The sequence below is a fragment of the Pipra filicauda genome, unplaced genomic scaffold (genome assembly GCF_003945595.2).
Source record: "Pipra filicauda isolate LSUMZ 115617 unplaced genomic scaffold, ASM394559v2 scaffold438_size560415_pilon, whole genome shotgun sequence".
NCBI classification, from domain to species: Eukaryota; Metazoa; Chordata; class Aves; order Passeriformes; family Pipridae; genus Pipra; species Pipra filicauda.
In genome coordinates, this window is record NW_024104574.1 from 362,393 (window position 1) to 386,046 (window position 23,654).

General features: G+C 37.6%; 1 protein-coding gene and 1 non-coding gene across 4 annotated transcripts in view; one reads left to right on the forward strand and one right to left on the reverse strand.

The window, feature by feature from the left end:
• The window catches only part of MIPOL1 (mirror-image polydactyly 1), a 187,698-nt gene that overhangs the window by 114,524 nt on the left and 49,520 nt on the right, over positions 1–23,654 (forward strand). For all 3 annotated transcript variants that reach the window (XM_039385819.1, XM_039385820.1, XM_027726816.2), the window contains one exon: positions 22,095–22,189. In XM_039385819.1, coding sequence (XP_039241753.1) covers positions 22,095–22,189 — 95 coding nt within the window. The remainder of the gene's footprint in view (positions 1–22,094; positions 22,190–23,654) is intronic.
• Positions 635–706, reverse strand: TRNAE-CUC. The gene has a single exon. It is a non-coding gene; the product is annotated as a tRNA-Glu (tRNA).

Here is a 23,654-nt window from a genome sequence, read left to right on the forward strand (position 1 = left end):
TATCGAGGGACAATGAGAATCAGTAGCAACATAAAACTATTCGATTCCTGGTACTTGTTCAAAATTAGCACATGTCCTCAGGGGTTTTTATAGTCTGAACAGAATAAGCTCTTTCACTACATGCCTTGTTCTCTAGTACCTGTGTTACCAGTATGGCTCTTTTCCGCATCTTCTCTGGCTTTTTAACATCCTTTTGTTTTCACATACGGACACACATACATATGCATTTTTATATCTTTGTTTCTCAGAGTCATATGTAAAGTAAAATCACCTTAGTTGCTTCATGGAAATACTATTTTATTGTGTATACACCAAAAAAAGTTGCATTTTCCCAGCTTTTCCACTGCATCATAATGTCATCTTGTATTGAAGTCTCATATCTTTATCCATGGCCAGTCTTCGCGAACGAAGATTTGGGAAAGGTCATTACCCTTCCAGCCTGCGCAGTGGATTTTTTAGGTGAGACACAGTGTGCGCTGAACTGAGCCCACCCTTTAATCCTGAGGTTCATCTGCCGGGGCCGAGTGAGCTCGGACGGTGGCAGCGAGGTCCTCAGGACGTAGGTTTGTTTAGAGTGACCTTCTCTTAGATGGATGGCCTTACAGGGCTGACGAGCTCCATCTGCCCAGAGGGGTTCCCTGACCGGGAATCGAACCCGGGCCGCGGCGTTGAGAGCGCCGCATCCTAACCACTGGACCACCAGGGGGCCCCCATATCTGTATCACAGTCACTGTTTTTAGAATATAGTTGCTCTTCCTTTAAGTGTAGCCTGTATTCACTGTTCTTAGACTGAGTTTTGCATTTGGCTTTATTAAAATACCCTTGATTTGAATACCCCACCAAGTGACCCAGAACATTGTTTTGTCATCATTATTTACTTACTTTGTTGTTCATGAACATTACTAGCAGGGTCTACCTGGTTCCAAATAATTGAGTAAGAGTATGCTAGTACTGATACCCATTCAACCTTGCTGGTATTCTAGTATTACTCCGTGACAATTGCCTCTTGGAACATGGAGAGACTTGTGGTTTTTTAACTTTCAGTCCATTCAGAACACACTTAAGTTTTTTCTTGATGGTACATAGTAATTTTTTTTTTAATCAATGTTACATCTGACAAGTGAAAGCCTAAATAATCACTGTACAATGTCCCCTTCTAATCTCATCCAAGAAGGAAATCAGATTGTGTGCAAGACCCATTTTACTAAAAACATGTTGACTGGTAATAATTATAGTCTTTCATTAAAATCTGTATTAATCGAATCTAGTGTTTTCACTTATGCGGCCCAGTTCTAGTACCACTAGTGGGTTTTTTAAATATTTTTTTTAATCTTGACACATTATTATGTGCTCTTCCAGTCTGGGAAAGTCCTGGTATTTTAGCAACCCTGCAACACCTAAAGTGAAAATTGTCTGAATCTGTAAACGTAAAACTTATTCCTCCTTGATTTCTCATAAAATGAAAGTGTTTATTAATTCTACATAAACTGTAACTATAGCATCCTGGTTTTTTCCAAATACAGACTTCTTGTGTACAGAACACTCCCATTTGAGGTTTTTTTGCATTGCAGTTTCTGGTATAGGTGCTCCAAACTTGGAGTGGACTTATGCATTTACTGTTCCTCTCACAATGAGAAATCCTTACTATCTGTAGTCCTGTCAATGATACATTTTTCATTGATTCTTTTGGCTACTCCTATCAATTGGCATAATTTCAGAACTTCTACTTTTAAGAATTTATTTTTGCTTTTTTTTTCTGCTGTACTTCTGTGACATTTTGTCATAGGTTTATTTTATTTACTTTCTACATTAAAAAGGTCTACATCCACTTGGTTGTGAGGTCATTCTTTTTTATAGCCACCCTCAAAGGACTCCCCAGTTTTCTGTGATATTCTTCTATCCTTTTTTTCTCCCAATTTTGATGTGCTTTGAATACTTGTTAAAGTATTTCTATGCATATAAAGATTCTGGTTGTTTTTTCCCATGTGGAATTCAATTGGTTTATTATCCCCCAAGTATTTATCAATCTCCAGTATAGTAGTTAACATCTCTTGTGTTATAATGAGATTGTTTACCCCATGCTCATAAATCGTATATGGCTATCGACGATGTGTAATATCAGTTTATAATTGTACAAAGGACTCACAGAATATGTGTCCTAGACTGGTCTCCTGTAGCATCATTTTTTTTTCTTTTCCAAAGATTATAAATACATTCTGAAGAAAAACTTGTTCTGTACCCTAGTTAGCTGACCAAGTAAGTCTTTCTTAAGTTATTTTAGTTAGCATATTGACCTCTACGTGTTCAAGAGCTGTGGTCTTGTTACTGATCACTCTAAAAGGAATAAAGGCACGGGGGGGGTGAGGGGTGCTGTTGAGGCATCCTGTTCCCATTCTGTCTCTCTTATCCTTCCTGTTAATCAGAGATTTTAACATACCAGTTGTTCACCACATTCTAGTAATGTTGGTTATATAAAATTTATTCCTGTCAATGAATTTCCTCTTGCTGCTTACCCAGATTCCTAGGATCAATACATAAGCAACTGAAGAGATTCTTTTCATTATATTCTTTGCCGCATCGGTTCAGCTTGCTTGTTAGGTGCTGAATTTGAGCATGTACCTCATTTGCCTTCCAAATAATCTCCCCTTGTGTTGCTGATTTAATATCCTGGCTGCTCCAGCTAGTTTCCAACTGAGAAGATTAGCCTCCTACTTGTGTGGTGTAGGCTGTCCTGTTCATACAGTCCCTTCTTTCACTGATGTGCTGTTTCACGGATTGAAATCAGCCTGTTTTTTCAGTCACAGATGACAGGCAGAAAATGCTGGAAATAAACTTTCTCACTTGTGATAACTGTGGATAGCCACTAATATTTTAATTTTCCTCTTAATTGTTTTCAGTGTGGTTGAAGCCTTGGGTAATTTCATCTAAGGTCTGCTGTGAAGGCATTATATAGCATTTATGTTCTGTCTCCTATTGACTCCACTTGCAGCTCTGAGTGCAGGGTGCTTTGGCAGATTAGACACAAGGGATTTATCTTGCACAGTCAGAAAATGGGTAATATACTATCAATCCCTCTGAAGACTCTCAGTTAATTCATGCTGAGTGCTGTGGCCAAAGGACAGATACATTCCATGACAGGTGAGCAGCATTCAGCTGCATTAAATATCATTAAAGAAGCATATTTGCTGTCTTACTGCAATCCCATTCCAATGGCTGCAACAAAAAAAACAGGAATAGACAGCCAACAACTCTTTCACTGGGCACGGATGATTCATGGTCGGGTATAGGTCCATTCCATGCAACAATTGGAAAGGTATCTGGAAAAACATGATAATGCAATTAAAAGTAGCATCATGATGTGTATGCTCTGGTAACCTTACATCTGGCATTTCTTAATATTTCTGTACTTGTCTTCATGACCTTATTAATGTCCTGCCAAGGAAGGGGTTCACTTACCCAGATTTAGCTGCCACTTGTCAGGGCTCCACTTGTAGTCAATACAAAGAGGAGGATATATCACCAAAAGGTAGTTTGTCTTCTCTGAAGATAAATGCAGAAGATAGGTGAAATGTTCTTTGGAAGTGCCTGGTTCACTTAAACTTGAGGTGGCTGAAGGTAGGGGAGATAAATGGTGTGATTTCACTCTGTGTAGTATTTGTGTGTATAATTATATACATTGGTCTGTGTTGAAAGGTACACTTACAGATGTGTCTAGGTGTGTGTGGCCTTATACACCCATATATATACAGTATTAAGATCTAGCTGTACATAATACTGTGTGTCTCCTCTACTTATAATACTTCAAAATAAATCCTAAATCAAGCCTCAGATGTGTTAACATTGCATTTGAACTGAGCTACTGAATTTGGATCAGGGTCCCAGATCATCTCTATAAAAGTATGTTCTACGTATGGCAGTGATAGGGAGTTGACTTGATTTGGTGAAGAACTGCTCAAGGTGTGGGTATGGAATGGGCTTCTGTTAGAAGCTTGGTAAGGCATTGAGAGTGAGAGATTATATGACTTCTGTTCTTTATTCTTTATAATGAAAGAAGGTGAAGATGTGTTCCCTGGAAGTCAAGGGATATGTTCCCTTTTTTCCTCAATCGGTTGCTAATGTTATCTACTTTTTTAGATACATGTTTAGGAGATTAGGCTAACTTGAGACAGATTCCCTGGCGTCGTCCTTCCATTTCTAGTCAGTAAAAGTATTAAGCCATTACTTACCTTCTTAACAAAATGTTCTTCATAAAATTAAATTCCTAAAATGCATGTCAGCATAGATTTTTCTAATCAATATTCTTAATTTAATCTTTGTTCCTTTGAAGTGTCACTTACTTTCTTCCTGTGGCATAACTGCGAAATTATACTGAAGGAAAGATTATGAATGGCTAGTGTAAATTATTGTATTTTTTACAAACTTTTGGAAAGTTCTATTTTGTTACTGTAATAATTTGGTTCAGTGGAATAATAATGAAATAGCAAGATACTTTCGTTATCAAATATACTTTGAATTTGTCAATCAGTATTTACTTACTGTGGGCTTTTTACTGTGGAGTTTATTGTAGATACCAGCAGTTAGCTTCAGTGTTTGTAGCAACAAGTATTTCAACCTAAATGCTATAATTACAAAAACGATGATGATATTTATAGCTTCTAGAAAGCAAACACTCCTTACCGTAGTTCTCTAAAATATAATATGAGGGTTACAAAAAATCCTTTAAAATAATGTATCTATAAAATAAAGATTTTTGAAGACAGAAGGACAAGCAAAGAGGTTAGCTAGTAACTCTGTCATAGGAGTAGTTGCCTAGAGTTGAAAAGCCATTGTTGATTACAGACTCTGACCTAGCAGTTTATTTAAGAGAGAGATGAATTTTGTTTTGTATAAAAGGACTTGTTTTCAGAGAAACTGGCATTCTATCTGCAGTCTAGTTGATGTTAAAAATGAGACATTTTGTGGAAGGCTATGTACCACCTAGATGCTGGATAAAGTTCTCAGAATTTTTCAGAATACCACAGCGCAGTAAAATAAAAAGGAAGCTAAGTTTTATAATACATTGTATTTTAAATATGTGTCACACTGTGAGGCCTCAGCAGACAGTCTGAGTATTAAATAATGCTTCTTTGACTGTAGAAGTATCATTTTCTTGAAGCCTGAAAAATTAATTAATCTTTGTAGGAAATAAGAAGTTTATTACTTCTTGCCAGCAGTAACGACTTATTAGTGACTAGACCAGAAAGAAACCTCTCACCCCTTCTGACCTTACTGTGACAACTCATGTTGACATCGGTGGAAACAGCTTTGAATTCTGAGTATTTAAGTCCAGTGAACTGCAAATATTCCTATGACATAATTTTGACAGTTGCAGCTCATTGTTAATTGTTTGCATTTTATAAATCATCACTAACTCTTTTCTAGAGATTTTATTTGATATTTAAAAAAAAAAACAAACATGTCCTATTGATGGCATCTCCATTCAGCAACTGCTGATATGTCCCTAAGAGCTGGTATGAATTAGCACTTTCTTTTCCCTCAAGAAGTGCAGCACAACTGGATTTCTATCTTTGAGAAATGGTGGGACTTCAGTGTATCTTCATAGATCATGAACTGAGACTGTCTACCAGCTTCACTGAAAAACAGTATCTTTTGGGTCTGAACTTGAAAATTCCTTAATTTTGTGAGTCCACTCTTTTGAACTATATGATTTTAGTAATTAGTTATTTATTTTGTTAACTCTGATACTTCAATTAAACTTAGGGTATATCTTATGTAGAAAACAAATTTTACCAGCTGCAGGATTCTGGGCCAAAGAGCAAAGCAATATTGGTATAAATGAAACAGTGATAGTTTGTAGGCTTCAATATAAAAATCCAAATTTGGTCATTATGGACTTCATTATGGAATACAGAAAAAAATGGGATTTGAGGGAAAAGTCTTGATTTCTTAATATTTAGCTTGTAGTCTCAACACTTTTTCCTGCTGCTTTGACCTCTAGAAGTAGTAGCGGTGGATATTAAGGTAGCAGTCCATTTTCACTCAAGGCTGTTGATAATTTAGTCATCTGAAACAGTTTCTTCTAAACAGTGTCTCGAGGATGCAGTTCCTCCCTCCGAGGGGAGTGGTCTTTTGTTGGATTATGTAAATCAGGAAAGTCATTCATTACCACTGCGTTTCTAATTCGTGCCTTAACCTGCAGAACCAGGAATTGCATGACTCTTTTCCTGCATACAGCAAACATGAGAAGCCACTGTTCCTGCGTTTGCTTTAGTTTCTGGGGGGAATTGAATGAAAGTAGATTCAAATCAGCAGGGGATTTGTTTGTCAAATTTTGCAAATCAGGCTGCAGAAAATGGAGTTTTACAAGCCCCATTCAGCAGTTCGAGATATCAGACTCGCTTCAGTTTTCAATATAACATTCATACCAACTCTTTCAATCTTAATTTTGATTGATTACTTACCAGCAGAAGTTTATACTGAAATCTTTCCTTTGTCCTCTTTATCCCTTGCTCACCTTTTCATTCTTTCCATGTCAATTATTAACACTGTGACGTTACTTGTTACTGCAGTAACTTTGTTTCAATGCAGCTGTTGCCAGGTGAATTTTCTCGAGGGCTTGATTGTCACATTTACAAAGATTTTGTGAGATAATAGAAAAGTTTTGTTTTGGACAGCAGTCTTCAACTTTACATTCTTGGGCAACTGGCCTGTGCTGTCCCTAAATGTTTTACTTGAAAAAAATTACAAAGGGAAACGCATTGTGCTTTGGCTCCAGTTTGTGTATGGTAGGTCTTGTCAGCAAGGTAGGTACCAACACATTGATATATATTGGATTAAGTTCACTGGAACAGATTTGCTGTGGCCCTGGTGCAGAGGAGGTTCACAAGGAGCTCAGCAGACAGAACGTGTTTGATTCATTTGTTAATTCAGATCTTCTTAGGTCTGTTTTTCAGCTTGGAGGTGTTACTCCATTTAAGTGGTGAGTCTGTCAAAGCTATGTGTTACCAGGCTATGACTGTTGCAAGACATGGGACCAAAGTCCAGGTGCTTTCAGCTGCCTGTCAGCATGCCAGTGGCCACGGAGTACACGCCCTCGTGTGCTTTTCTGCTCTTAGAGGCTGGTGGTTAATGCTGCAGAGATACACTTCCAGTTGTGACCAGTTCACAGGCCTGAACTGGCCATGCCAACTGCAGGATTTGGGCAGCAGAGGCTCTTGCTGCATACATGCAGTTTGAAATTTTCCTACAGTATGTCTTGGCCAAGGTGAAACAATATTTACCATTGTTTTCTTCTTCAAGACTTCAAGTTCCTGCTTGCTTTGGGATAGTTTCTGCTATGGAAATCCATGCAGAACACCAGCTCTGAAAATTTCCCAATTCTATCCTAGATTTCTATCCTACGTTGGATAGAAACCTTTCTTCAGATCTCTCCCTAAGGCAGAATAGCCCTGTACTGTCCATTGCTCCTCACTGGCGCAGTCTAAATGTTAACTTTGCATTGGTAGGCTAAAGCAGAGTGAGACCAAAACTAAACCACTTTCCCCCTGTCCCCAATTCCCGCCCCCCACCCACCCCTGACTCATTCATGGATGACAAACAAAAGGCAAAGAGCCAAGTTTTGCCTTCTGGGGATAAACCCACTGTAATGGCCTGAAAGCACTGCAAGGGTAGAGAGAAGCAGCTGGAGAAATAAGGAGAGAATGAAAAGCAAATGAAAAGCTGTTGCTTAAAGCCATTCCTTCTCTTTTCGTTTTCTCATCGTTTCTAGCGTTCTTCCAAAAGTAGAAAACTGCGAAGTAGGCTCAAGTACTCTGTTTCTTTCATAGTGTGTAGTGGATTCCTGTTGATAGATAGAAGGATGTGTGTACAAGGATCCATGTCAATATTCTTTCTATAATGACATGTTTTTTTTCTTTTGAGTCTGAAGTGGAAACAGAGAAGTACATTGTTTTGCTTTATTTCAAAACAAAAAATAACGCATTATCTTTCTTAAAACATAACTACCATGTGTATTTTTACCCAGCCCTGTTATTGAAACTTTTTGGCTAGTTGATTTCTTCACATGTCCCTTAGAATGTTGGTAGCTCCTGTTAATTGCCCCAGTGCCTACAGATGAGCCCAGAACTGATTGTCAAGCTTCCTTACTTAAAGCTCAGAGAACAAGCTGCTTATGATGACCCAACAGAGACATAAGGGAGGTCTATGAAAGGGAAAGTATTCAACCAGCCTTAATCCTTGCTTTCAGTAAGGCAGTGTCTTTAAGTGCAGACTAATTAGTGAATAGACATGATTGTATATTCTTGTAGACATGTCTTTTGTTGGCTTGAGATGAACTGAGCAGCTAATAGAAATGGTTTAAAATCTCTGCTTTGCTTTTTTTTAATGCATTTAGTAGGGTATGGAGATGAGAAAATATAAATCAAAGCAGGAGCAAAAGTAAGTACAAACTGTCTTACTACCTATGTTGGTATATTCCATTTAGATATTATATCCATTTAGATACTAGGACTTACGCTTGTGAATCCCATGCCTGTGCTTCTTAAAGAACTACTCATTTTATAACCTTTGATGTATATCAATACTAGAAAAGCACGTGGGGTTTTTTTACTGTTACAGTAATGTATTATGCAAGCATTACTTTGCCTTTAAATAATATGTTAAAGTCATCAATCATAAAGTGATTAATCAAGATAAACGTAGTTCCCCCATTTTAGCAGTAGAGAAACTTAATTCCAAGTAGTAAAGTGAATTTCCTTAAGAATTCATTACGCACCTGAGACTAGAATCTAACTCTCTAGAGGGATGGTGCCCCTCTTTAATAATTTCTTTATTATATATTGTATAATAAAATTTCCCAACAGGTAGGAATAGCCATCTGCACATTCCAAAATACATATGTTAAAATTGAATACAAGGAGAAGCATATTGGAAACCGAGTGAATGATGAATGACAACTAATCATAGTCACCCGAAAGAGAAAACATTTCTTAAAGATCAGCAAGACATAAAAAATAAAGAGAATTAAAAAAAATTATAAAAGTTGTGGGGTGTTTTTTTCTGGTTGTGTTTCCCTTATTATTTGCATATTGCATGACCTTGACACAATGCAGATAGGAAGGAGACGTAGCAACTTACTGTTCTGCTCATTTTCTAAAATCAACCATAAATTCCAGTGATATTCAATAACAGTACCTTGGTTATTGAAACTCATAACTGCTGCCTTTATCACCTGTATTATCCATAGGAGATAATTACCGCAAAGCAGCTGGCTGTTGATTTTAGAGAGCAGCAATTGTTCTCCTGTCCCAGCTGTTGGCTAATAAGGATAGTCAACACATCTGTTTCAGCAGCTGGTAATTAACAAAAGCCTAATTGCTGCAACTCTTTTAACAACAAATCTATGAAAGAGTAGGGATGTGGAGGAATATTATTTACTCTGTTCTCTGCACTTTCTGTGACCAGTTTCTTTTTTCTTTTTCTACTTTGAACACCACTGCCTTTGTCTGACACATTGAATGGCAGGACAACACAATATGGTAATCCAGAGCTTAAGTTTTTCAGATCTTTGTTGGTGTTTCTTATTGCAACATTTCTTTGCTAAGTTGCAAGATAAAATGGATCAAAAGCATTTTGTGGAGTTTCATACAACAGCTACAATCCACAGCAGTATGCTTACGCAATAGGGCTGCCAATCCAGCAGCCTTCGAAAGAAAGGGATGGGTTTCCCTGTTTGTGTATGAGTTTAATAGCCCTGCACCCCTTCCCCCAAAAAGTGTCATTATTCTAAAACTGGTGGTTATTTGAAGAATTTTCTTAATATTCTTCAGATGCTTTGCAAAACTTGTTGCACAGACATTTTTTTTCCTTCCCTCCGATGAAACCCCCATATGTTGGTCAGTTTAAAAGTAAATGCCCTGCACAAATATCTCACCATTTTATCATTACAGAATTGGAGAGGGTTCTGCACAATGCTTGTCTAAATATCTACATTTATAGTATCAGTCAACAAACACAAATTCAAAGACATTTCTCTTAGACTTATCCTTGGGTGTAGCACACATGTAATTGGAATACTCGTCACTAAATAGAGGGAATGCATGTATACAAATACAGGGAAATGTTAATCCCATTGAAGTCAACAGTGAACTTCTGTTGGCTTCAATGGATCAGGATTTTCCCTGCAAAACCAAATTTTCTTAAAAGCTGGAGACAAATTTGGCATTCATTGTGTTACCCATGAAAAGAAAGTATTCAAGCATTAATGGAACTATTGGCTGAAGTATTGTGCAAGTCAGGCATGTATTACAGACTGTGTGAATGAATGAGTCAATAAAAATTTCTAAGAAATAGCATTTAAAGTGGTATTCTGAAGTGATAAACTGATGATGAAAATTGTGATTCTTTTCTAAAAGTTGGTCAAGATCACTTAATTGAACTTGTCTTACCAACATTTCAGTTGGCAAATATTTCTGTACACTGAGTTCTTAATTATCTGCTGGGTGTGTTGAAAAGTGTAAGAAATTCTGTCCAAGTGCTTGCCATTGACAGAATACAGATTGCATAATTAAAATATCCTGACAAGACAAGTTTAGTTCAACAGGTGTTCAAATGGAGAAATGTGTAATAGGTGCAGTGAAAAAAGTAGAAGATATGCTTTGAACAAATAATAACAAAAGCATTGGCTAAAATTCTAACTGTAAGATAGGGACATAGAGAAGTGTTTGCTTTCTGGGTTTATCAGGAAGATTTTTCGTACATAACAATCTTTGTTGATCAAGATGGTTTCTTTTGTCTTGCACAGGTAAGAAGAAAGAAATACACCTTTTGTATTAGATTACACTGTGGAAAATTGCTGGGGCATTTGATAGTTGACAAAAATGTTTATCTTTTCATTGGATTATGTTATTTCATTTCACTAGTTATGATTTCTAAGAAAAGGACCATGGGTAACGTATCACTGTTCTCATTCACTTCCCTTCCTCTTGAGACTACAAGAATTATCAGATGTGCAGGAATTAGCTTTTTTTCCCAGTTAAAATGGAGTTGAGTCTGAGTGAGTTGCAACAGAAATTTAGGCAAATAAGCACCAAAACATAGGTAGGAACCGGGAAGAATGCTTTTGCCCAGTGCACGTTTCTAATAGAATCAAATTGAACAATATGTGCAGCAGAGGGTAATATGATTACCTCATAAAAAATTTAGTAAATAGATTTTTAGCAGAAAGGACCAGAAACTTCAGTATCAGAACATATCTTTGATTTCTGAGTGAAGGCAACTCACCTGTATCAACAGATCTCATCCAACAGTATAGCATCCATAATAATCCATGGATGCATCCATCCCCTAGTGATTCAATAGAAAGGTGCCCTCTATCAGACAGATGGTTCCTATAAAGACTTAAATGTATGTTCTGATGAACATCTGTATTTGTTTTTCTTACTTTAATTTTAACTCCTTACTCTGAGTTCTACTTGGGTGGAAAACATTGCAGTAAGATTGTGGAGAAAGAAGATACAGGGAGTTGTTCTGTTCAAATTCAGCTATTCAAACTCACTATGAATGAGCTGTTTTACACATCTAGCATTGCAAAATTGAGATTAAAACTGTTTTAAACTATCTGCTCAGGATCCTCGCATCACAGGAGACATGATGGTAGGTTGTTCACAGTGTCTCAGAAATTCACAGTCACTCCAGTTACACAAGTGGCTCAAGGTCATGAAGCCTGCAGCCAGCCTCAGGAGCAGGCATGCAGCTCCATCTTTTTCCCAAAAGTGCTAGGCACAACATTAATCCAGGTGGACAAAGAACCCAAATTGTCTTGCTACATTGTCTGATGAGAATTTCAGATATCAAATGAGAAGTACTAACAGGCTTACCAGATTCAAAGTTGGCGAATGTCTTGGTAGTTAGGGTCTGGACATGTCATGGTGGGGCATATAATCATGGATTCTTTCTTATTCCTAATTTTCCTGATAACATACATTTATTCAATAGTTGTTTTTTCTTTTCTTAGATGTATCAATCACTTTTAAACTCGGCACTTTGGTTCTGTGTTTCTTTGTGTACAAAAATATCACATATGTACGTATATCTGCTAGTAATCTATCTTCCATAAAGACCACAAAGTGAAGTAATAAATAGTACCTCTCAATCTCTTCCCTGCCTTTCCTTCCAAATCCTGGAAAAGTAATGATCTGAAGCAGTCCCACTGAAATAACTGGGCCAATTAATTTTTATAATCTTCTACAGACTCATGGCTTTTATGAAAGATTTTTAGTTTAATTCTGATAGTAGGATTAGATACTACTGCCTTCTGCAGTAGTACTGTCTGTCAAGAGGTAGCAGTCATTCTGTCACTTTTCGTGAAAGGTTATAATTTGGAGAGTATTATCGCTTAGCATCTGTTTTAAGCCTTGAAGCGTGAATTGTTAACTCCTTTTTTCCTCAAGTTACTGTTTTTTTGCCCCTTTTATGAAGCATGAATGAATTCAATGTCCATATTTTCTAATGGAAAGAGCCTCTGAAATATTGCAGTGTCTCAAGTGGATTGTTTCAGTTGGACTGGTGTCATGCTGAAATCAGGGGTGACAAGGGCAACCAAGTCTAAACAGCAATGAAAGGGCATCTTCAATGGCTGGTCAAAGCCAAGGACTTTACTATAAGGAGGAGTCTGCAGTAGAGGTTGAGTGATGAAGAAAAGTTAGAAAGATTTACCTGAGGAAGAATTACTGCTGCATCCTTGGAATGGAGCTCTGGATGACACCTGTTGAACAGTTAAGAGTGCCCTGACCAGCCTACTGTGAGTGATAGAAAGTCAGATTTATCAATCTTCATCAAGTTTATTAAGCCTTTACTAGTTGACAGGACCAGTTACCTGTACCTACACTAGCAAGTAAAATAGGTTCAGGGTATAGGTTGCACACCTATGCATTTTTTTTAGAAAACTTCCTGGCATGGTTTTAACCCAGTCTCCCAAACAGCACTTTTGAATGATACTGTGTACTAGGGCCTATTCCCCTTTGATAGTCTGGTGTTAGCAGCCCTTCCTTTTAGGGGTGAATAGAAGAGAACTTTTGACTTTTCTGTGACACAAGGCAGATCATGCCAGTAGATCTCAAAGTCAGAGCATGGTTTCTGGTCAGTTCGTTTTAGCAGTAGAGAGGTGGGTGCTGTGATCCATTTGGGATCTGTTAGTGGACCCTCAAAATTGTGCCAAACAGAGAGCCCTGAGAGCACACACAGTATCTGGCACAGATAAAACATGTCTGGCTGTAACACGAACTTTCTTCTGTTCTTCTGCCAGTTCAGTTCCGGCCCGAACTGGATAGGACACTTTTGGGACTAAGAGGAAGGTTGTTTTTATTGAATAGGGTCTTTGTTACCACAGAGCTTCTGAGACAACATTACAACACTGTGCTGATGATCCTGTGCTGATGATTTGCTGTTTGTGACAGATACTGACTTGAAATCATAAGTGGCCAAAGTAATTTTTGTGGACAATGGGTTTATCGTGGGTGCTGACATTTGAAGCTTTCCTGGAGTAACCTGTCAGTAGGACTCAGACACCACCTGGAAGCTTCTTCAGCTCACTCAAGCCTACACAGTCGTTTCCTTCTTGATTTCCCTTAAGAAGATTGCCAGTAAATTTTCTTGTATAGTGCAAACATTTTCATGGTGTGAAGCAAGTCAGGTCACTCAGAGTTGAGGGAAACATACCTGTTATTAAAGTAAATCAGAGACTTTTTTTATCATTTGTTTTAAGCTTATATTTGATAACCTGATACGCCTTAGAAGGGCTATATCTGTTTTCTAGTCCAGTTACCTATGCAGCTATGAAGGGGGACATGGTTACACTATGCCCAAAACAATGTGCTTTATTTTCCATTCAAATAAGATAAGTTTCTCTGTACTGCTGATGTTTTTCCATTATTTATTTGAAATTGCATTTTATCAACTGATTTTTTGATCAGAAACAAAGTGTCACCAAGGCCAAACCTGAATTACAGAAAATGAAAAAATTTTCCTTTCCCATAAGTCCACAGCTGTAAACAGTCTTTAATCTGAGAAGTAAAGAAATTAATTTACGTGTGTTATTTTCATATAGATTGTAAAGGCATGGTTACTATGCAGAAATAACTGTTGTGAACGGCTTTTTGTTTCTCTGTTAAAACAAAGTCTTCTTGATTGTTTTCTTTTGATTTTCTTTTCATAGAATGTATCATGGTTTAGTAATAAGAGCAAGTATACAGATATACCTATTTGTATATGGAAACCTAACTACTTGCTCTTTTAAAGCACCCCTGGCTTGTGTTCTTAACAGAGTCCCTCCTACTGAAAGGTCAGCATCTCTGCACATGGCATTATTTATGTGCAAAGCCCACTGTAGCTATGAGTGTGTATTTTGGAGCTGTCATCCTTGAAAGTTTTCAGGGGTCTTTTGTTGTCACTAAGGTTATACCTTACCTGAAATAAGATTTGAAGTATCATTAGGTAGTTATTCGTATGCACATAGTAGGTGTGTATGATGGCATCTCTGGGGTTTTTAGCTATGTATGCAAACAAATGGAAACCATAAATGGAATCTTGACCCTGGGAAGTCATTTACAGTTTTGCATCAACAGGGGCAGAATTACAAGTTAATTATCCTTACTCTCTAAATCATTCTATACAATAAAATGGTTCCATGTATGAGTCTCACACTCTCATCACATGCCTTGGATTGTTCTTTGAATAGCTAATCTTTCCTGCAATTTCAGTATACCATATACTGCTTGGAAGTATAGGATAATAGGAAGTACAGAAATAATAGGAAGTACAGAATAATACTGCAGATGATGAAGAAACTTGGTCTCAACATCATATCTAAGATTAGATGAGCAAATTCTTAATTCTCACTTTAAAGTATCATGAGCATTTCATACAGACACTTTCTTGCATAATGTGAGAATGGAATGAATCATAGGTTGGAAGGGACCTTAAAGATCATCTAGTTCCAACCCCCCTGACACTAGACCAGGTTGCTCAGAGCTTCATCCAGCCTGACCTTGAACACCTCCAGGGATGGGGCATCTACAACTTCTCTGTGCTAATCTGCCTGTAATATGTGCTCATTTACAAAAAAGAGTGAACTGCTTGTTAAATACAGGTGGTACAGTGAACTTCCCAGTATGGTGTGACCATGTACTACAAGAATGAGGTATTCACATATCAGGCATAATGGTTCAATTATTAATTGTTATTGTTTGCTCTTATAGTAATAAAATTAACCAGATATGTACCTAGTCTGGGCAAAAATGCTATTATATCCTTTCATTTTCTTTGTCAGGGCATCAAAAAGCTATTTGGTGATTTTTTTTTTTTTCTGATTGCACAATCTGTGTAATATTTGTTGCGACCTATTACTGTCATGTCAGTCACACCAGGACCTATTAGAAATGAACAACCATGCAAGCAGTGTTCATATAGTATGATAATGTATTCTCACTGGGGAGTTTGTTGTGATGAAGATAAGGGACTGGATGTCAGATCGTGGTATCTTTTACAAGTCTTCTGAAAAACTCCTTAATATATGAAATTGGGGATAGCATAAAAGCTGGGTTGGGGAAGGTGACATTAGGTAGACATGAAGAACAACACTTCATGAAAATGACAATTCCATTTTGGGATAAAAGGAAGATTACAGGGTTACAATTTTTAATACAGTAAGAGAAAACATTAAGACATCCTTTGTAAAGTAATTGAAAATTATGCACCTATACAGGTTAAAATGCCAGTGTTGATGCACTCACATAATTTACGTGAAAACCCCAATTTCAGCTCCCTGATCCAAGTTTGGCACCCTCAAACATTTTGATGACTGAACTGCAGTTAGTCTCCTTTTCCATGATGCATCTTATATCTGGATCTGCTTTTCACGTACTTAGCAATTTAATTAAAAAAAATATTTTTGCCAGTTGTGAAGAGAGAACACAGACAATGGAAGTCATCAGAAACAAGGGTAGTTCATATGACTTTAGAGCAGGAAAGTACTCTCGCTGGTGGGAGTCTGCCAGATGTCCAGAGTGACTTAATGCAAGAGACTGGGACTGAACATTAGGTTTCTGCATTCAGAACCTAATCACATGGCTGAGGAAGAGTTCTTCTGTCAGAAATCCTGTCTGACATTCCTCAGAAATATTTCCATCTAAACCAGTGTATCTTCACAATGCCTTATTGTTCCAGTGAAACAATACTTTTTATTAAAAAAAAAAAGGTTTCATTAACTGATATTTATTCTGACCAACAATAGTATTAGATTGTAGAGCAAAATCTTATTATGGTTAATTGTTTCATCCTGATGCAAACTCATAAAGGTCATGTTTGCTGTTGAGATCCCTTTCCTTTGTGCCCAGGGGGAATGTCAACCCGGGTGTGGTTGTGGTGGTATGTTGGGGAGGGCTGTAACTTAAAGGCTGTTAGAGTTCCCACCACTGCCACTGTTACCCTGAAATTCACACACACAAACAACTCTCAGCTGATTCTTAAGTGTATTTTTTTCTAGCTGTACTGATCCTCCACAGCAGTGCAGATCCATCAGGGATTAGTAACAGAGTTACTTGATTTACTCAAAGTTAAGGTAGATTTAGTAAAAACGATTTCCATTAAAAAATTGTGTGTAGAGAAACAACTTTTCATGCATTTCTAGTAATTTCAGTCAGTATTCCAAACTTTTCCAACTCCAGGTTTATGTCCCAGAAGTTTTATTTGGCGAACATTGAAACTACATTTCAAACTTCAAAAATTCAACATTTAATTTTTACATTTTAAGTTTGGACTTATTATTCTTAATTATGTATTTCATGATGTGTCAATATTTTTATAACATCTATTATAGTAAGTTCTAATTTTAACTTTTCATTTTTAAAATCGTCAAAGGACAACTGATACTTAAATGTAAGTTGAAACATTTTGTCTTATTTTCTAGGTCAGCGTGTCCCCTGTTTGTATTGTAATGAAATGGTTTGACACGTTAGCACTGTGATTTTTTTTTTAAAAGGAGATCACTTAGTGTGTTATTAGAGTGCTAGGCATTTTCAGTCCCCCTGTGTTAGCTGGAGTCTTTTTCTAGACCCTGAAAAACCTCTGATCCTCTAATTAATGAGACAAGTGCTTATATTCTTTTCTAGATGAAAGTGTCACCTACTTCTCTTGTTGGTGGAACAGTTTGATATGTTGACACTTTGATACAGAAAATAAGATGAGCTGTTGTAATCTGCACTAAGTAGCAGCTGCTAATGTAAAAATAACAGAATGGTTAGAAGTTGGATGTCATAATGTGTCACAACATGACCTGCTCTATCACGCAGTATGTATTTCTCTTACTGATGATGTGCAAAATGTAAAAATATTAAAAATAGTGTAGAACAAAAATATTTCTTCAGTTGTTTAAAACATTTTTTCCAGATTTGTTTTTTTTTTTTGCTTGTTCGTTCTAATTCAGGATGAAAGAAACCTTTGTTTGCCCTCTGAGTCTCCTGCTGCCCTGAGAAGACACCTGACCTCTTACTGTCCAGCTAGCCTGCTAATATCAGCAGAAACATTCTCCTGTCCCAGGAGAAATGGGAACAATTCTCAGTTGTCTTTTTGTGGCTGGATTCCATTTCAGACTCCAGATAACATAGGACCGAAAGAGCAGAAAGACATCTTATGGCCATTTTTCCCCATTTCCCATTCCAGCTTTACCAAGGGTAAATGCCTGGGTCCATAAATTGTAGAAATGAACTTTGAGACTCCCCAGACTTCTCACCCAACCTTTTTCTAATCCATGGGAATATCCTGTATCAGTAGAAAGTAAGATGGTAGTAGCAACTACTATGAGTAAAGGAAAACTTGTACATTAACAGGTATCTCAGTCAAGCCAGGGGAAAATGTGGTGGGTGGAAAAGGATATCAGTTCTAATTGGGTCAGTTATAATCTCCATACAAATAAAATACGAATAAGTCATCCACAAGAAGGGTACTTATTAAGAAAGAAAGTTATGTCTTAGAAAACAGGAGATCTAGAGACAAATGAAAATTGCCTGAGGTTAAGCTAAATTTGCCTTTGGAAAGGAAATTAAACAATAGTGTAACGACTGAAATGAGAATGAGGAAAGAGGAAATGTGCCACTGGTCTGAGAATGACATGGAGATCAAGGATAATCCAGATTAGGTCTGAAAGTGTGTGATTTTATTTTTTTTTCTCAGCATTGGGCAATGATGGTGCCAACTATGAGGACAAGGGTTAAGAAAAGTGAATATATGATATGCAAATGGAGTACATTATAGCTGTTCAACAGATTATTGTGCTCAGATTAGGATAAAGAATGGTTTCCATCCCCAGTTCTGAAAGGGCTTGTACCTGAAATTGCAGGAATTATAATAAAGTTCTTTAAGAAATCCTATGAGTCTTTGTACAGTGTCATATGACAGGAATTAGCAGAAGCACCATCTATATTTAGAAGGGAAAAAAATGTAATTTTGACAACTGTAGGCCAGTTAGTCTTTATTGTGAGGCCTTAGAGTAAATTTGGAAGGAAAATGTTTTTAAAGCACGGATCCATCAACAGTGGATTGAAGTACAGTTTTCACCCAAGTAAGATCATGCAAGAATTCTTCTTTGGTATGATAACTGCTTATTTAGACAAGAAAACTTTTTTTATATAAGCTGACACATAATCTTAAATGTTTTGCCATATGGAAAATTATTAATTGCAGTGGGGAATGTGTATATTGTTATTTTACAAGCAGGCACAAGCTTAATATGGGAAATGCTGCTTGCTGTTAACTGGGTTCACCTAGAGTCTCTTGTTTGGAAGGATGGGCACTTTTAGTTCATGTCTGTCTGCAAAATGTCATGTACCCATGAAGGAGATGAGGGATTAGTCCAAGGCAATAAGGAACTAGTTACAGGAAGGCAACAGCAAACAGCTTTGAAAGAAGAAGCGTTAAGGTCCAAGGATTTCACTAGTGGAATTTCTCTTTGATTTCTTACCAACTGGTGCTGAACCAGTTTTATTTAATGTTGTCATTGAGAATCTTTGGTGGGAAGAGCAGCTGCATATCAGCAAAATTGCTTGATGATGCAGAGCTGGGAGATGTTACTAATAAAATGTGGAGATATTAATACAAAGTAAGTTCAAATTGTCTTTGAGAAAGATTGGATTGGCCTCAAGTACTGGCGAAGTTAACAAATGTCTATTTTTCTTCCCTTCGGTTTTTGTAGCTCTTGTGGGTTTTTTTAATCCAAATCACCTGATTCTGCTGTTATTTTTACTGATGCAAACCTAGTCAAATCAGTGCAGTTTTCTCTGCTGAAAAACTGACATAAATAAGAGTCTTCAGACTCTAATGCTACTGACTTTTGTCCTGAAAGGCAAGTGGAACATTGGTGTATTTTTTATGATAGTTCTCCAAAGAGACTAGCCGTTAATCTCTCCTTGAGTAGGTGTGTCAGCTGCAAACATTTCCTTCCAGTCTACCATTTCAATCACACTTCACAGTACAGTGAAAATTGGCAAGGATGTTAATTATTGGCCTCTAGAACAAACCACCTACTTTGATTCAAGCGTGTTTTCCAATTTTTAAGAATGTTGTTTCACCTACAGAACAGTATAATTACAGAAAATAGCTTGGTTTGGCTAACATCTTGTGTTCTGTGAGTTCTGCTTGCAAGGCAGCAAGCAGCACCAGGCAAGAGGCTCACCTGCAGAGGATTTTAACCTCTTGCTGACAGGAGTTAGGGCTTGCCAATATCCAGTACATTGTTCTTAGTATCAGAAGCTCAAAACCAGTGTCAGTCAGAGGTTAAACATTAACACTTTCTGCCTTTAAGGCTGAAAGAACTCCCCCATATAGTAAGAAAGTTTGTTTTTATTCTCTATGGAACTTTCTGTTAAAATTTTATGAATGTCTGTTACAGGAGCAATTACAGCAGTGGGTCCTGTAGCCGGGCAATGCAAAACCCTGGCTGCAATATGACCCACAGAGCAGCATGGTTCATGGTTCAGAGACTGCCTGTGTAGCTGCATTTGTGCAATGCAGTGTTCAATAAAATTTGCCAGGAATCAGCCATGTGTCCAGGACATAATTAATCGACCAGCAGAATAAATTGCCCAGAGATGACTGGGAGTTGACAGTAAACAATAAAACACCTGCCTTGAAGACTTACAGTCTGAGACAGACAGGAAACAGAAGCAAGTGGGAACCCTGTTTTAGGAGAGAGATTTTGAGGCACAGACAGAGTCATTCATGGTTACACGGAGAGTTTGGCAGAGTTAGAGGCTGAATTATGTGCATTTCCCTTCATGGATTTGTAGCTCATGTAACAGGTCTTTAATTTACCAAGAAACTTTTCCGCAACACTGTCCTGAAGAGTTGGCGGAATCCATAGTTGGCATTTCTCACACATATGGCTCTTGGTTAAGGGCTTTACAATTTGTACAATTAATAACTTACACCATGCATTAAAAACATTGAAAACCAGCCCAATGGTCAGTCTCATGTATCAAGGAATTGCTGTGCAAGCCCAATCTTATTTGTTGCTACAGCAATAAATCATCCACTGATTTAAAGATAATTTATATGGTACCTGGGCCCTCAAGGAAGTCCTGCAGTGCTATTGAAACTGAACATTTTAAAATTAATGGTGATTAAGCTATAGACCCATATTAAATATGCTTGAGTACGTGTTTCTCCTACCTCCTCTTTAACTGTAAGGCCTGTCAGGGCTGGCTACCTTCCTGGCTTACAAGCCACATGCTGCAATTTCCGTAATGGTCATGAGTCACACGCCCTTCGCAGTTCAGTGTGAATCAACAATGGGAGGGGGAACATCCGGTAGGGTTCACAGATGGGAGATGACAAAAATTGCTCAGGGATTCCCTCACTCCACTATAAACCAGATCCTGGATGAGAATACACCCAGATCCCAGCGTGTGCTGTTGGTGCTGGTGTCTGCAGTCCCTGTTGGCCCATCGCCTGCCACTGCTCAGGGTTCTGGACATCCAGCAGCTCTTCTGCTGCTAACATCAGCCAGGGCCTCCCATTATAGGAACTGCACTTAACAGCCAGGGAGCCATGTGCAGACCAAGAGTCGTGCATCAGTAGTTCATAGCCAAGTGCCTTGCTTCACTCTCTATATGGCAGAGTGCCTTGCTTCACTCTATATGTTGGTTAACATTTTTGCATTATAGGAACACATATATATTAATATGAAAGATGTTTACTGATAACCACTTGGCTGAGCTGAAGAGTTCTAACCTTAGCCATTTAAAAATTAACTATATACATGAGGGAAGCCATTCAAAACATGGAAAAAAACCTAGAATGAATTCCAATGCTAGAAGACGAAAGAATTTTTTATAAGAATTAAATAGGCAGTGTGTCCTGTTTAGAGCTGGGATAGTGCTCATTTCTTGCTGGTAGCTGGTACAGTGCTCTGGTTTGGATTCAGGATGAGAATAATGTTGATAACACACTGATGTTTTCGATGTTGCTAACTGGTGTTTACCCCGTCAAGGACTTTTCAGTGTCTCATGCTCTGCCAATGAGGAGGTACACAAGAAACTGAGAGGGAGCATGGTCAGGACAACTGACTGAACTGGCCAAAGGGACATTCTGTACTGTAGAACATCATGCCAATATATAAAATGGGGAAGTTACCAGGAAAGGGAGAAGGAACTGGCATGACAGTGGTTAGCAGGTGGTGAGCAGTTTGTATTGTGCATCACTTGTCTTTCTTGCGATTTATCTCCCTCTGTCCTTCTCCTTTCTATTACAATTATTAGTATTAGTATCATTATTAGTATTATCTTTTACTTTGTTTCAACAAGTTTGATTTTCTTTCCTGATTCTCCTCACCATGCCACAGCAGGGGGAAGGGAAAGTGAGCAAGCAGCTAAGTGGTACTTGGTTGCTGGCTGGGGTTAAACCACGACACAGTGTCACATAACAATATAACTCTTTATGTGTTACCATAATAAAGCATGGCTGAAATGAATGCACAGATTGTTGTGTTTTCAAAGCAATATGGGTATTCTGAATAAATTGTTTATCAGTTGTTTTTTGTTTCACAGGCAGAATTGATAACCTTGCAACTAGAAAAAGAAGCTGCTCTTCAACAGTGCAAAAAACTAGAAGAAGAAATCCAGACATTGCGTGTTTATTACAGGTAAAATGATTGATTCTAATATGAATGAGTGACTCATAGGGGAAATTTTCTGTGCTGTGTCTGACTGAGTGAGGAAATGGCCTTATCAAATAGGTATTTGTTCAAAAAATGTGAATACATCAATGAATCAAAGCCTGCATTTCTGCTTTACTGCTCACCAACCATCTCTTTGAAGTCCCTTTCTTATAGCCTGAATTTTGTATTAGTTTCTTCTAAGGGAAGGGAAAAGTTGCTGATAGTTGATTCTCACACAAGAATCTCCATAAAAGCTGTGCTGTAGCAATGTGATCACTTAAAACACATGGACGAAAGAACCAGCTTACATAAATGCTTGTTTCTTCCCTCTCTGCACATACCTAACTTAATCAACACAGATTTTGAAATAATAAAATCTGTAATTCTAAAAGACTTTTTTCTTCTTCAGCCCCAATATATGTATGTTTTAATTCCTTATGGTCTGTAGTAATACGTAGAATGAGAGAAATACCCATTCTCATTAATTTAGTTGGGCTGCACTGAACATTTGCATAGATCAGTGGGTTTTAGTCCCTGAGGAAAAGCTCTGTGTGGTCCACTGAAGGAGTTAGGTTGTTTTATGGAGTGATGTTGGGTTACAGCTCTCATTTCATCCTGACCTCCTGTGTGAGAGGGGATACAGAGCTGCCAGCAGGTTAAAGGCAGGAGAATTGGCATCAACACAGCAGAAAATTGTGAATCTGAAGGCTGAATGTCTGTGATGAGGGATGTGGGCTGCAGAGGTAAATAATAAATGTAGTGTGAATACTATGTTCATTGGAAATAAAGAGGACTAGTTAGTTATGACTAAACAGCATTTGCAGTAGCAGAACTGTGTATGTTTTCAGTGTTTCAGCATTCACAAGTGAAAAATACTCGGGTTTCTAGAGGTTTTTCAAGTTTCCCCTTCTCATTAAGTTTATTAAAACCTTGGAGGGAAGTTTCAAAAACAACTTTTGTTCCTAAATCTCATAGGCATTTATTTAAAGCCTGTTAATAGTGAATAGAAACCCCAAGCAATTTGTGATTATTGCTTTTAATGAATTTGGTCAGCATTTAGTGTGTGCACAAATTATGGTATGATTTACCAAGCTAGAAAGAATTTATTATAGTGCCCTTATTCCTCACTTAAATGGGTTTTGTAGACTAGTTTAAAAACTTAAATGCAATTTTTGTACTGATATTTCAGAAAAAAAGAATGTGCTTGTGTTTTTCTCTGCACATTGTAGGAGATTTTTCATTGATTTTTGAGCTATACTTTTGACATAGCCTGTCAAGTTTGCACGAACATATAATCTTTAACAAGTATAGTAAGGCAACAACTCAGTTTACTCATGTAAATGCTTTAAATCTCAAATAATGACTTACAGGAATCAGCATTAGAGTGTACCATGTTACTAGCTTATAGCTCTTTGAACAGTTGAAATTTCACTGTAGGTTGGATGATGAC